The sequence below is a fragment of the Chiloscyllium plagiosum genome, chromosome 6, assembly GCF_004010195.1.
Source record: "Chiloscyllium plagiosum isolate BGI_BamShark_2017 chromosome 6, ASM401019v2, whole genome shotgun sequence".
Lineage (NCBI taxonomy): Eukaryota > Metazoa > Chordata > Chondrichthyes > Orectolobiformes > Hemiscylliidae > Chiloscyllium > Chiloscyllium plagiosum.
The window spans coordinates 65,181,601-65,196,175 of NC_057715.1; the positions used below are offsets into that span (position 1 = coordinate 65,181,601).

The window sequence follows — 14,575 nt, forward strand, 5'->3', positions numbered from 1 at the left end:
AGTATGTCTTCAAGTTAGGCTGATCCGATTTGAAAGTAAGGAGGGTTTTTATGTTTCTGATCACTTGATTGGTAAGAATGATCCAGTTAGGACAGGCTTTTAACGCAAAGTTTATGTATTGCTACTGATGGAATATACTGCCAGAGCAGTGTGTTTGTGGTGGAGGGCATGGATAATGAGTCTATTGCTGTGGGTACCAAAGAAATGTATTGCTTTGTCCTGGCCCATGTCATGCATTTGGGATGTTTTGTGACTGGAGGTGGTGAGTATTCCATTGTAGCTCTGATTTAATCCTTGTAGATGATGGTTGTATTGTGACAGTGCTGCAGAAAACAGCTTTACATTGACTTATGAGTCAGATTAAGCATCTAATTAAATGTATTTTGAATTAATGATATCATTGGATTGTGAGTGCCTTTTGCTTAATTGCTATGAATGATCTTGAATCTTGCACAAGACATGAGAGTGAATAAAGCAGTCTAATTTGGAACTGAGTGCCTAATCTGTTCCTGTTATTTATTATCCCAAATTTGTGTTCAGCACCATTTGTTCTAACCTGCTTTGTGCTTAATAGCAATGGAACACACAATATCACGGGTGAAAATATGAGTTTGAATGTTGCATCAATTATTGAAGGTTGTTACACTGAAGAGCTAACTTATGAACGAGATGCAGATATTGGAACATCGATTAAACTGCTTTGTCCAAAAATGGAAGATTATGAGAATAATAAAGAAGATCTGAAGTGGTACAAGGTAATTATGTTTAATCAAATCAATTAGATTATCAAGTCTGGAGCTCACACTTATATTTGAATTAATAAGTGGGACCTATGGGCAATGGTGGAGTCACTTGGTGAAATGTGGTGAAAATTGAAAAGGTAGTATTGATGTAGTATGCAAAAGATTTTTGATTTACCATCCAAGGTTTGAATGGTGAGGCAAGAATCTCTCAAGTAAGTGGCAAGAGGCTTATTTAAATGCATTAAAATCTCATTATTACCTGATCTCATCTCATTTATCTGCAAGTATGTTTTTTATTTCCCAGTCAATGGATTAAAATCAGAAATGAAAATCTGAGCAGGTACCTGGTAGATTCAACTCATCATTTGCTCGTCTGGGTTTCCATCTGGACAGCAGAACTCAGCATCACAGGGCACACTCCATAGGCACCACCACCTACATCCTTCATCCAAAGAGGTTGGCATCAGACTTGCACCAACACCTTGCATTGCCATGCTTCTACCAGTGTCTTTGTGCACAGGGGCACGTATCATCTCATACATCACAACTATGCACCTCATGGCTTTTAAATATTTAAATCAACCTGTTCAGAGATGCTATTGCACACCTCTGGAGCAGGTGGCAGACCTGGCAAAGACACTGGGTCTGCCAGGTACCTGCTCACATACAGTCATAGAGACGTACAGCACAGAAATAGACCATTTGGTCATCAATGCCAACCAGATATCCCACCCTAAACTAGTCCCACCTGCCAGCACCCGGCCCATATCCCTCCAAACACTTCCTATTCAGATACCCATCCAGATGCCTTTTAAATGTTGCAATTGTACCAGCCTCCACTACTTCTTCTGGCAGCCCATTCCACACATACACCATCCTTTGCGTGAAAAAGTTGCCCCTTAGGTTTCTTTTATATCTTTCCCCTCTCACTCTAAACCTCTGACCTCTAATTCTGGACTCCCCGATCCCAGGGAAAAAACATTGTCTATTTACCCTATCCATGCCCCTCATGATTTTATAAACCTCTATAAGGTCACCCCTCAGCCTCCGATGATCCAGGGAAAGCAGCCCTAGCCTATTCAACTCTCCCTATAGTCCAAATCCTCCAACCCTGGCAACATCATTGTAAATCTTTTCTGAACCCTTTCAAGTTTCACAACATCCTTCCGATAGGAAGGAGACCAGAATTGCACACAATATTCCAAAAGTGGCCTAACCAATGTTCTGTACAGCCTCAAAATGACCTCCCAACTCTTGGACTCAATACTCTGACCAATAAAGGAAAGCATACCAAACACCTTCTTCACTATCATATCCACCTGCAACTCTACTTTCAAGGAGCTATGAACCTGCACTCCAAGGACTCTTTGTTCAGCAATTCTCCCTAGGACCTCTACCATTCAATGTATAAGTCCTGCCCTGATTTGTCTTTCCAAAATGCAGCACCTCGCATTTATCTAAATTAAACTCCATCTGTCACTTCTCAGCCCATTGGCCCATCTGATCAAGATCCCATTGTAATCTGAGGTAACCTTCTTCGCTGTCCACTACACTTACAATTTTGGTGTCATCTGCAAACTTACTAACTGTACCTCTTATGCTCACATCCAAATCATTTATATAAATGACGAAAAGTAGTGGACCCAGCATCGATCCCTGTGGCCCTCTCGCACTTTCATGTCAAGAACTGTTGCTGTCTGGTTTTTCTCCACTGACTGGGAAAATAGCACTCTGAATAGATGAGGTGAGATTAGGTAATAGTGAGATGTAAATGCATACCACTGGAGCAGGTAGGACTTAAACCCAGGTCTCCTGGCTCTGAGGTAAGGGCACTACCAATGCACCACAGGAAAGCTTGCTTTCTCTGTGTTCATTTGCTTGGCATTCCTTGGGTGCTCACAGTATCTCTTTGCACGTGCCTTGCCTTTTTGTGTAATGTCCCTCATTCAGAAATTAAAGGCTGTCAGTAATTCTGTCTCACCTTGTCTTTTAATGCCAGACAGTTTATCATTGTTGTTGTAGTGATCAGTCAAGACGTAGACATTTAACTGTTCAACACCACACTACATGAGTGTCACATCTACAGCATGTGCCAGCAGCTTACACAGCAAGCACACTGAATGTGCTTCAACCTCATGTCACCATATCTAAGGGAAGTAGTTCTCAGTCAATTCAAGGGTGACTGCTGTCAGTCAAGGGGTTCCACCATCATCAGTCAAGGACATTGTGTTATCTTAGTCCAGGGGCTTGGGCATAGGTATTTGACCACATCAGACATTCAGATTCAGATGTTCTGTATCATTAAAGACTAGAGAGTGGGCAGTGGTGACTCCTGCAGATTGAGGATTAGCAGTATATTGGCTGAGGAGCTGGACAGAGATTAGTCAGGACTCTGTTCCATCATCAGACAAGCCTGTCATTCCAAGTTAGTCAGGGGTTGGTCCATGATCTCCAAGATGCCTGTTCACTGAAAGACAGAAGGGCTTATCAGGGGCCACTGCTGTAGTGGGCAATTTGGGAAGTCAATTGTGGGGATTGAAGTCTGCATGCCGGGATGCTGAGGGGACTATAATTATTACAAGATGCGGAGGGGGGCAACCCAAAATGAAAAGGTGGGAGACCATAGTGCACTGGAAGGCACGGGTTACTGTGAGAGGGTGGTCACTGATAGTATGCATCACCTTGGATTTGATGGGGGATTGGTGCAGAGCAATAGGTGGCTTGACTAACTGTAGACCTGGGGCTCAGAAATAATGCAGGAAGATGGAGACTTCAATGACAGGTGGGTGGGGAAGTTCAGAATTGATGAGATAGATGGTGCAAAGAAGACAGGAACGTGAAGGGATGGGCAGTCACCTCGATGTAACAGGCTGAGCCTGCGACTTACTCTGTGAAGCATGGCAAGTGCTGCCTTCCACCCTCACCAGAATTGCAAATGCAAAACAGAAACAGAAAATGGCTGCCAGCACACTGTAGTAGGTAAAGTGCGAAAGTGAGTTGCACATGTGAACAATGAGAGGACCATCTTAGGGTAGCTAACTTAATCAGACACTGACACAATACAGTTTGAGGATATCTGTAGTCATAAAATCCTGTCTGTGAAACACTTACAGCGATTAACTGCATGGGAATCAAAACCTGGCCACTCGCAATTGTGACCAAATTATTGGTCGATACAGATTGATTATGGTCATCTCCGTAAATCACAAGTACAGGGCAGCTTCCATATCCGTGGAATCGTTTTCCGCGATTTCAGTTACCCGTGGTTTACCGTGGCCCGAACCTATTATAGGCAACCTCCCAGAACCAGGGGTCGAGGGCTGCCGGGTAGGTAATGTCGTGGAAATTAAACCGACTTGACTCAATAATTAGCAAGAGCAAAGCAAGGGTCTTTATTAAAAATCTTGCAAGATTGATTCATTACACTAAGTCAGAAGCCTCAATGCAATGAGTACCGAAAAATTACACAGACGCCTGCCTTATAGCAGTCCTTATCACACTGTCAAGGGCAGAGACTGTGGAAACTCAAGTTGTTATCCTCTCATCCCCTGGTCCTAGACATACCAGTTATTCAGCTTTCACTGAGTTCGACTATTGCAAGATCAAGTTGAATGTTTACAGAATTCAAACAGAGCTACCCCCCCTTAAGCTAACTGCAAACCTTCATCAAAGCATCATTTACAAAGCTCAGCACAGCATTGATTTAAACAAGCATTGTCTTTAAATTTCACAGAAAATGGATAATTTTCCATTACATTTTCCCCCTTTTTGTCATTTTATGACAACAAGGACAACTACAGCAACAATAAGAAAATACAGAGCCAGAATAGCTATATATCCTAAAATGTTGAGGAAACGCCAGGCCTTTTTCTCAAACGCCACCTACCCGAAACACAGCTTTGTGGTGGTATCGTCACTTGCTCTGGTGTGCTCTGTACACAGCCCATGTTCACACGTCACACTCGTCAACGCCATGGTAGGGTGGGGTCCACGCAATGCCCCTGCCCTTACGAATAGTCCTACCAGGGCGCTTGCTAAAGGTCTGAGCTGGGGCAGCCCCATATTCGTATGAGGCTTCTAATCACTACTTGCACTTAATTGGTTCCGGAGCTGTCCGATGTCTCCTCAGCACCAGCTACACACTTGCAAAGGCTGGCATGTATCCACGTGGCTCTTTCTGTGATCTTAACTGCTAACTGCTGTCTGTGTTGTAAGGAGCACTTGAAATGGCTCCAACTACCTCTTCGCCTTCCAGTTTTTCCTCCTGAAGTCTTTCACCACTATCCAGTCTCCAGGTAGAGGAATTGAGTTCCGGAGTACTGAGGTCATGTTGCAGTTGTATAAGACTCTGGTGCGGCCGCATCTGGAGTATTGTGTGCAGTTTTGGTCGCCATACTATAGGAAGGATGTGGAGGCTCTGGAACGGGTGCAGAGGAGGTTTACCAGGATGTTGCCTGGTATGGTAGAAAGATCGTATGAGGCATTTATGCGGGCATTGGATAGGCATATGGAGGATAGTGGGCTAATGTAGGTTAGGTGGGCTTGGATCGGCGCAACATCGAGGGCCGAAGGGCCTGTACTGCACTGTATTCTTCTATGTTCTATGTTCTATGTTTTAGATCGTGTAGCTTCCCTTCTGCTGGTTGGGGTAGTGCTGTTTTCACTTGATTCTGTATTTGAGATAAAAGTGTCGAGAGTTTTATACAGTAACACAACATCTCCTCACAGTGGCCTGTTATCTGCCTTACCTTAGGTCTTGGGCTAATTCCTGTGTTGGGCAGCCTACCAAACAAAATTTCAAATGGGCTAAGATTAGCTCTTCCTCTCCTCCAAGATCTCATATATATTAGATCAATTGGAAGTGCCTTTGTCCATGTCACCCCTAGTTCCTCACAATATTTCGTCAATTTATTTTTTAGAGTAGCATTTTCTCTCTCTACTGCCCCACCGCTCGCTGGGTGGCAGGCACAGTGTTGTCTCATGTTTATTCCCAAGTAATCACTGATCTGCTGTCAGTCATTATTGACAAATGGGGTCCCATTATCACTACTGAGCCTTTCAGGGATTCCCCATCTTGGAATTATCTCAGTTAGCAAAGCCTTGGCTACTGCACTGGCATCCTGTTTAGACGCGGGGAATGCTTCCACCCATTTGGAAAACATATCAACTATTACCAGACAGTACCTTTTCCCTTCGCTGGGCGTTAATTCAGTGAAATCCATCTGTAAATGTTTAAAAGGTTTTTGGGGTTGGGGGTGTGCTGCCTGACTCTCTGTATTCCCCTCCCAACATTATTTGTGGCACAGATAAAACAACGCTCACAATATTTCTGGGATTAATGAGTAAATCCCTTAGTGTACCAGTGTGCTGAAATACTGTTGTACATCCCCCTTTTGACACATGGTCCTTACCGTGTGTCAGTTTGGCATAGAATGGAAATAATGACGGTGGTAGACAGGGTTTACCATTGGGGCCACACCATACTCCTTCCCTCACACTGCATCCTGCTTTCATCCACTCACACTTTTCTTCTGGTGTGGCCTGTGACTGTAACTCCCGTATATCTGCTGTTGGAGTACAAATTTTTGTCATATACATGTCAAATTGATCACTTATTAGCTGTTGGGCTGCTGTTTTCACTGCTGAGTGTGCCCTTGCATTGCCTTGAGAAATAAAATCATTATTTTTTGTGTGGGCTTCTCACTTACACACAGCGATTGATTTAGGCAACAGGACCACTTCCAGGAGGTCAGAAATCAGGCCACGGTGTGTGATGGGCTTTCCGGCAGAGGTCAAAAAGCCCCTGCATTTCCACAGGTTTCCAAAATCATGTACAACCCCGAATGCGTATCTGCTATTGGTGTAAATATTCACTGTCTTTCCCTCAGCCAATTTATAGGCCTCAGTCAAGACAATCAGCTCCGCTGCTTGTGCTGACAGATGTGAAGGGAGTGATCCCACTTTGACTATCTCGTAGGTAGTCACTACAGCATACCCAACACAATTCTGGCCTGTCTCCTTGCTCCTGAATGCTGACCCATCCACAAAAAACTCCATATCTGGATTGCTGAAGTGGTGAATCCTGCAAATCTTGTCTAGGGCTGCAAATTCCATTAGTTACAGCGACACAGTCATGTGGGTCTCCATCTCCTTCTGTGGGGAGAAGGCTAGCAGGGTTAAGGACGTTACATCGCTTTATTGTAATGTTAGGCATCGCCAAGAGCACAGTATTATATCTGAGCCAACACACTGCTGACATGTGTGTGGTCCTTTGCTCGCTCAGCAGTAAGGATACTGTGGGACCAGTAGGGTTAATTCACTGTAGCCAACTATATCCCCAGACGCTACAATAGCTTTTTCAGCTGCAGCCATGGCTCGCAGACATTTAGGCAATCCTTCCACTACGGGGTCTAGTTTAGCTGAAAAATAAGCTACAAGCAGGCAGTCTTCCCTCATGATCCTGTAACAGCACAGATGTCATGCAGCCACACTTCTCATCCACCGTTTGTACAAAAGGCTTGTTTGGATTCAGAATCCACAGTGTAGGTGTAGTTTGGAGTGCCTTTTTCAATTCAACAAAGGCACTCTCAGCCTCTGGGGTCTAATGCAACAGACTCTGGTTCTGCAACCTTTGCCATGGGCTATGTCACTTAGGGGCACCTCAAGGGTTGCGTAATGTGGGATAAACATTCTACAGTAAGAGCACATGCCCAAAAAGGATAGCGTTTGTTTCTTCATGTGAGTCTTTGGAATTTGCTGGATTGCTTGAACTCTGTCTTGACCAATAGCACTCCCTTGTTCAGATATAGTATAGGAGTTAGGAACATTTGGAGAGCATGGGACAACAGCGCTATTGACTGCCTGCAGGTCTTGGACAAACCTCCATTCTTCCGGTTCATTGGGAACATTTGCCTTTTTGACCGGAAAAATGGGAGTTCTCACCAATGAGTTTTCACAGGGGATTATCACTCTAGCCTTTAGGAGGGATTCAAAGACTGGAGTAATTCCTTCTATTTTTCGGGTTTTAATGGGTATTGTGCTCAGACTTCGGGGTTATCCTTATGGGCTCACAGCCTCATATGAGCCCCACATCATGTTTTCCCTTTGCCCACAACTCAGTAGGAACCATTTATAATCTTGGGTCTGAGACATCTATCTTAGGGAAACACCAGGCTATCCCCCTAGACTTCTCAGGGCTAGTGGGGGTTACCTGGACTGTCCTATCTGCCTGAGTTAGCCAATTTAGTTTCTTCTTATATGTTTGAATATCTGCATTGAACCAGATACCCACATCATTCCTGAAGACCCAACCTTTCGTTCTTTGTGCCTTTAGCACCCATGGTCCCAAATCCTGCCACTGTCACTAGACGCCTTTGCCAGTGACATGTGAGGAGTGGACCCTTCCACGTCAAAAATATAGGGTCTGTTTGCTGTTACTGATACATTAGATAAGTTCACACTGACTGCACATCTGCGATCACTCCAATAAAATTCGTACAATAACAACTGATCTGGTTTAACCAATCTCCTGAACCAATCCTTCTCATATGGTTTGTCAGGGCTGTCCCGGTGTATGTGTGCTGTGCAGTGCAACATAATCTCCAGCAAGAAAATCGGTGTTAATAGGATTAACATGGTTGCTTGTTTCCAGGGTGAGTGAATCGCTCACTGAACGTATCACTCTCTGGCCTAATCGCCACTCATAGACATACATCAAGGGTCATGGGTCATCTTATACAGCCTGCACTGGTAAATCTTCCCTTTGAATTACCTGCAAGCCTATCGGAGTACTGAGCAAGTCCAACCCCAGTCTCACTATGAGATCCCAAGCCATCAGATTTAAAGGACAAAATTCCAATAACAAGAAGGAGAATTGGAAAGTTTCCCCGTTTCGCACAATAGGGGCGTGGAAAATGTCTCCCGCACCATGACTCCTGATGCACCCATTGTGTTCAGGAACCTTTCACTCATCTTTATTTGTGTCGATTGTCTCAACTGGCTTAATGTAAGGACTGAATATGTTGCTCCTGTATCTACCAAAAAGGTAACTGATGTACCTTCCACATATAACATAGAGGTAGGCATTATATGCATCATTGTGTGATATTGGACATACTGTCCACACTTCGCAATCTCAGCACTCAACGTAGAGGTGTGACATGTTTCAGTGCCCGTAAGGTTAGTAGAAGAGATTAGCATAAGCGAGTCTTCATTGCCAAGCATAAAGGAAAGAGGCTCACCTGTACCTTGTGGGCTGCCCACCTCCACCTCAGCCTTCCCCTGTCAGACACCCTGTCACTCAGCCTCCAGGGCCGATTGGGACTGTCTGCGTGGGCACTGCCTCACCCAGTGGTCCATTGCTCCGCAAACAAAGCACCCGCCAGATCTACCTCTGGCAGTGCCTCTTCCGCGACCTGTTTTTCTGCAGCACCTTCCTCCAATGGCTGGGTGACCATCTTTTTCACTATTTCATCCTTCATTCCATTGAAGAAGCTGTTCCTCAGGCGTACTTCATACGGCGTGATTTCTGCTGCCGTTATTTCTTCAGGTGGTCTCAGTCCACTATGGACATTATGAACTTCAGTGAGGCGCGTAAGGTATTGGGACACTGTCTCATCTTTTTGTTGTTTACCCATTGCTATTTTGGTCAATTCCATTCACACTGGGAATGCAGCTCCATAGGCAGTTGCCAGCGCTGCAACAAAAGCCTTAACATCTCCGTTCCCTTCTAGCGGGTTGGCTACTCTGGCTTGGACACTTACGGCTGGCCAGTTATACTTCTCTTGGTCTTCTTGCTTCGATCTGTTGCGGGTACGAAGTGCTATCGGTGATCCAGCAGGCCCCGAGGCGGTGGCTGCTGACGTGGAACTTTCGCCAGGCAGATCGCGTAGGGGGGGCTGCAGGTCTCAGAGGGCAGTCATCAAACTCAGGATCTGAAACAGACCTAAGACACTGTACAGCTTCGTTAGGTTGTTTGCTGCGCGCGTCTTCATGTGCGCTGGTGTTTGTACTCGTATTTGATCTATCTTTTACTTGAGATTTCCTTTCTCTGATATCAGCCTCAGCCTTCCACAGGTTCTATTTTTTCTTTCCTTTTCTCCTTCTCTCTCTCTCCTCCAACCTCAGCCTCAATATTTCCAGCTGCCTTTTACTAAAACTTCCTCCCTCCAGAAAAACCACATTCCTTGATCCACAATTCTAACTGCTTTACAGATTCTGGGCCGTAATTATTTAACATGTATTGTATTTTTGGTTGGCCATTCCAAGTCCTGTGTGGACTCTCCCTTTGTTTGCTCTTGCTGGAGCCCATTTTTAGTGTAACTGGAAAAGTGTTCAGCTCTCTCTCTCTCTCGCAGTACCATTACCTTTTCCCTTTTGATTTGCTTTTTACCTCCGGAGGTCCCCTCTCACATTGGGCGCGTCCGCCTCAATGCCTTGGTTTTCGTAAACCAAGAAACCATGTACCCGGTACATCTTAGGCGAGTCCAACTCAGCCAGTGGCGGTTCCAAGTCTAAAACCACCCTTAACCTTGCTGTCTCCTAAACACTCTTGAGATGGCAAGCCCCTTGTCTTGGGGTTTTACTCTAATACCACGCGAGAGTTCACTGAACCCTTTTCCTGCTGTATTTATTCTCTTACAATGAGTCTCTATGCAGGATTACTTAATCCATGACTCTTACCCCGACCTATTTGATTCGAAACCCCGGCGCTAGGGTGATCCACAGATTCCCAGTCCTCTCACGCAAAGGGGCCAATTCAGCGCTCGAGATGAAGTGAAAGACCTTCAAGGTGCTGGCGCCTGCGCATCCTGAGAATCTTCAGAATCTCACCCAGTCGCGGGGTCCTGGACCGAGCCCCCAAGTTTACTGTCATGGAAATTAAATCGACTTGACTCAATAATTAGCAAGAGCAAAGCAAGGGTCTTTATTAAAAATCTTGCAAGATTGACTCATTACACTAAATCAGATGCCTCAATGCAATGAGTACCGAAAAATTACACAGAGTCCTGCTTTATAGCAGTCCTTATCACACTCTCAAGGGCAGAAACTGGGGAAACTCAAGTTGTTATCCTCTCACCTGGTCCTAGACATAACAGTTATTCAGCTTTCGCTGAGTTCGACTATTGCAAGGTCGAGTTGAATGTTTACAGAATTCAAACAGAGATAAGCTAACTGCAAACCTTCATCAAAGCATCATTTACAAAGCTCAGCACAGCATTGATTTAAACAAGCATTGTCTTTAAATTTCACAGTAAATGGATAATTAATTTCACAGTAAATGGATAATTTTCCATTACAGTAACTTCCCCATTTGAATGAATTGTGTCAGGCTTCCACAGTAGGTCTTGGAACGTATCCCCCGCGGGTACGGGGGGACTACTGTATCTCGATGGATGCATGAATAGGAAGGGTTTAGAGGGATATAGGCCAAATGCTGGCAAATGGGACTAAGTCAGATTGTGATGTCTGGTTGGTGTGGATGAGTTGGACCGAAGAGTCTATTTCTGTGCTGTGTGACTCTATGACTCTCTGTGCGATGGTGGCATCATGCTGAAAGTGGCATAAAAGGCAGCTAATGATCCTCTGGATGTTAATGCTGGTGGGATGGTAGGGGAAAATAATGGGGACCCTATTGATTTTGTGGGAGGGAAGAGAGGGAGTGAAGCCGAAGTGCAGGAGATGGGTCAGATCCGCTGAGGGCCCTGTTAATTACGGTGTTGGGGAATCCTTGGTTGAAGAAGAAGGTGGAATTTTGGAACACTCCTTGTCAAAGTTCGCATCATCAAAACAGATGCAACAGAGATGGAGGATCTGGGAGAATGGAATAGAGTCTTTATAGGAAGCAAGGTGTGTGGATGTATAGTCAAGGTAACTGTGGAGTCAGTGGGTTTGTAATAGATATTGGTGGCCAGCCTGGATTAATGGATAGGCAAACACATGTATTCCATTTCTGTCACCTCCACGGGATGCCCATTTATATCCTCCCTCCTCATTATCCAAAGACACAAACACACCTTGCAGGTGAAGCTGCGGTTTAGCTGCACTTCACTCAATCTGTATCCACTGTTCACAATGTGGTCTCCACTACAGTGGGGAAACGAAGCATAGATTGGGTGACCGCTTTGCAGAACACCCATGTTCTGTCCATAAAAAAGACCCTGAGCTTCCAATTGGTGTGTGCCCAGGCCAAAATCTCTTTCTTAGGCTTGCTGCAGTGGTCCAGCGAAGATTAGCGCAAGCTGGAAGAACAGGGCTTCCTTTTCCACTTGGGGATTCTGCAGCCTTCAGGGACTTTTAGGGCTTGAGCAGCTTTTTCCCATTCTTCATTCTCCCAGACCGACCTTTACCTTTTCCTTTATGCAACTGTTTTTTTCTCTCTTTGGGTTCTAGATCCACCTATCATTTTCTCCTCCCCCTTCCCTATCTTCTGATAAAAAGCTACCCTTTAGTGGGCGGCATGGTGGCACAGTGGTTAGCACTGCTGCCTCACAGCGCCAGAGACCTGGGTTCAATTCCCGACTCAGGTGACTGACTGTTGGAGTTTGCAAATTCTCCCCGTGTCTGCGTGGGTTTCCTCCGGGTGCTCCGGTTTCCTCCCGCAGTCCAAAGATGTGCAGGTCAGGTGAATTGGCCATGCTAAATTGCTCGTAGTGTTAGGTAAAGGGGCGAATGGGTGGGTTGCGGGTCGGTGTGGACTTGTTGGGCCGAAGGGCCTGTTTCCACACTGTAAGTAATCTAATCTAATCTTTTCATAGCTGCCATCTATTCTGAAGAAGGGTCACCGGACCCGAAACGTTAATTATGATTTCTCTCCACTGACTTGCTGAGCTTTTCCAGCAATTTCGATTTTTGTTTCTGACTTCCTGCATTGGCAGTTGTTTCAGTTTCTTTGCTCTGTTTTCAATGACATTGTTACAAGCTTTGTTCTTGTCTGAATATTAGCAACATCTGGTTGATTCATTCAACAGGATTGTCAGGAATACATTCACACAGGATCATCACTACAGTTTAATAAACTTAAAAAAGAAAATGCGGGATATTACACTTGTAAACTTACATTTGAACATTCTGGAGTACAATACAATACTACAAGGACGTTAACACTGACGTTGAAAGGTAATGTCTTTTACTAATTTCTTAATGGCAGGGCCAGAGGAATCCTTGACAAATTATATGCCTGTGGCAAAAAAGCACCAATAACTTTCTTAGGCCTATTCAAATATTTTTCTAAGTTGCTTGTGGGATATCTATCTTCTGTTCATTGCCAAGTTAACAAGCATTTAGTTAATTGATGGTCATAAGAATATCTACCACTAGAGGACACAGTTTTAAAATAAAGAGTCTCACAGATGGAGATGAGGAGAATTGTTTCTTACAGAGGGTCATGAGTCATGAATTGTCCGCTTAGAGAGTAGTGGAGGCCTAGCTCATTGTACATTCTTAAGACTGAGTTGAATAGATTTTTGAATGACAAGGGGTCAAAGTAAAGTTGAAGCCACAATCAGATGAGTGATGAACTTATTAAAGGGTGAAACAGGCACAGCGGCTGATTGAGTTGGTCCTAATTCACATCTTTGCATATTTGTATATTCTTATACCTTTTCTGGATATCTTCAAGAAGATATTCTGCAGAATAATAAATGTTGACCTAGGTCTAAAGATCATATCCAGCCTTGACATTTAAACAAAAAGTTATTTCAACACAATCCTAAAACATGCGGGAGTGTTAGAAAATGAAGAGGTATAGCTACCTGTTTTCATATCCTACATGTGACACTCAATGATGTGGTCAAATCTTGACTGCAGTCTGAAATGACCCAGTGAGCCATTCAGTTGTATCAAACCAGGGAATCTCCAGAGAAAGTAGAAGAAGAATAAAACCCAGAACTGGATTCCTTCCCAACAGCTCTGTGAGTACCTACACCACATGGACAATAATGGGTCACCACTACCTTCTCAAGGGCAAATATGCATGGGCAATAATGCAGAAATTCCCATGTCCCATGAAAGATTGAATGTAAAAATGTAATGGGTTACAATCAAAGTACAATTCAAAATTTCAGAGTTTACATTTAGAGTCATAGAGTCATAGAGATGCAAGCATGGAAACAGATAATTTTGGCCAACTCGTGCATCCGACCAGATGTCCTACCCTAATTTGGTCTCATTTGCCATTTAGTCCCACTTGGTCCATATCCCTCTAAACCCTTCCTATTCATGTACCCATCAAGATGCCTTTTAAATATTATAATTGTACCAACCTGTATCACTTCCTCTGGCAGCTCATTCCATACACGCACCACCCTTTGTGTCAAAAAGTTGCCCCTTAGGTCCCTTTTAAATCTTCCTCCTCTCACCCTAAATCTATGCCCTCTAATTCTGCACTTCCCCAACCAGGGAAAAGGCCTTGTCTATTTACCCTTTCCATGCCCAGAATGATTTTATAAACCTCGAAAAGGTCCCCCCTTAGCCTCCGATGCTCCAAGGAAAACAGCCCCAACCTATTCATCCTCCCCCATAGCACAAATCCTCCAAACCTAGCAACATCTTTGTAAATCATTTCTGAACTCTTTCAAGTTTCACAACATCCTTCCCTATTCTAGAGGGATATATGTTACAATTGAAAATACACTTACTGTAGGGTATGCAACAAATAGATTTTATACATAGAATGATGAATACAAATGGAGCTTTATGTAGAACCTTTGAAAGAAAGGGTTACATTTATGTTGCACCTTCCATGACTTCAGGACTTTCTAAAGTACTTACAGTCAATGGTTTTTTGAAGTATAGTCACTACTGCAATGTAAGATAGACCTTAAAAATGTTTG

The 14,575-nt window shown here is 44.1% G+C and overlaps 1 protein-coding gene across 1 annotated transcript in view; it reads left to right on the forward strand.

Annotated features, from left to right (window-relative positions):
- LOC122550652 (interleukin-18 receptor 1-like) overlaps positions 1-14,575 on the forward strand; it is a 62,670-nt gene that overhangs the window by 18,518 nt on the left and 29,577 nt on the right. Inside the window, exons 4-5 of the mRNA XM_043691730.1 lie at positions 575-755; positions 12,713-12,860. Coding sequence (XP_043547665.1) covers positions 575-755; positions 12,713-12,860 — 329 coding nt within the window. The remainder of the gene's footprint in view (positions 1-574; positions 756-12,712; positions 12,861-14,575) is intronic.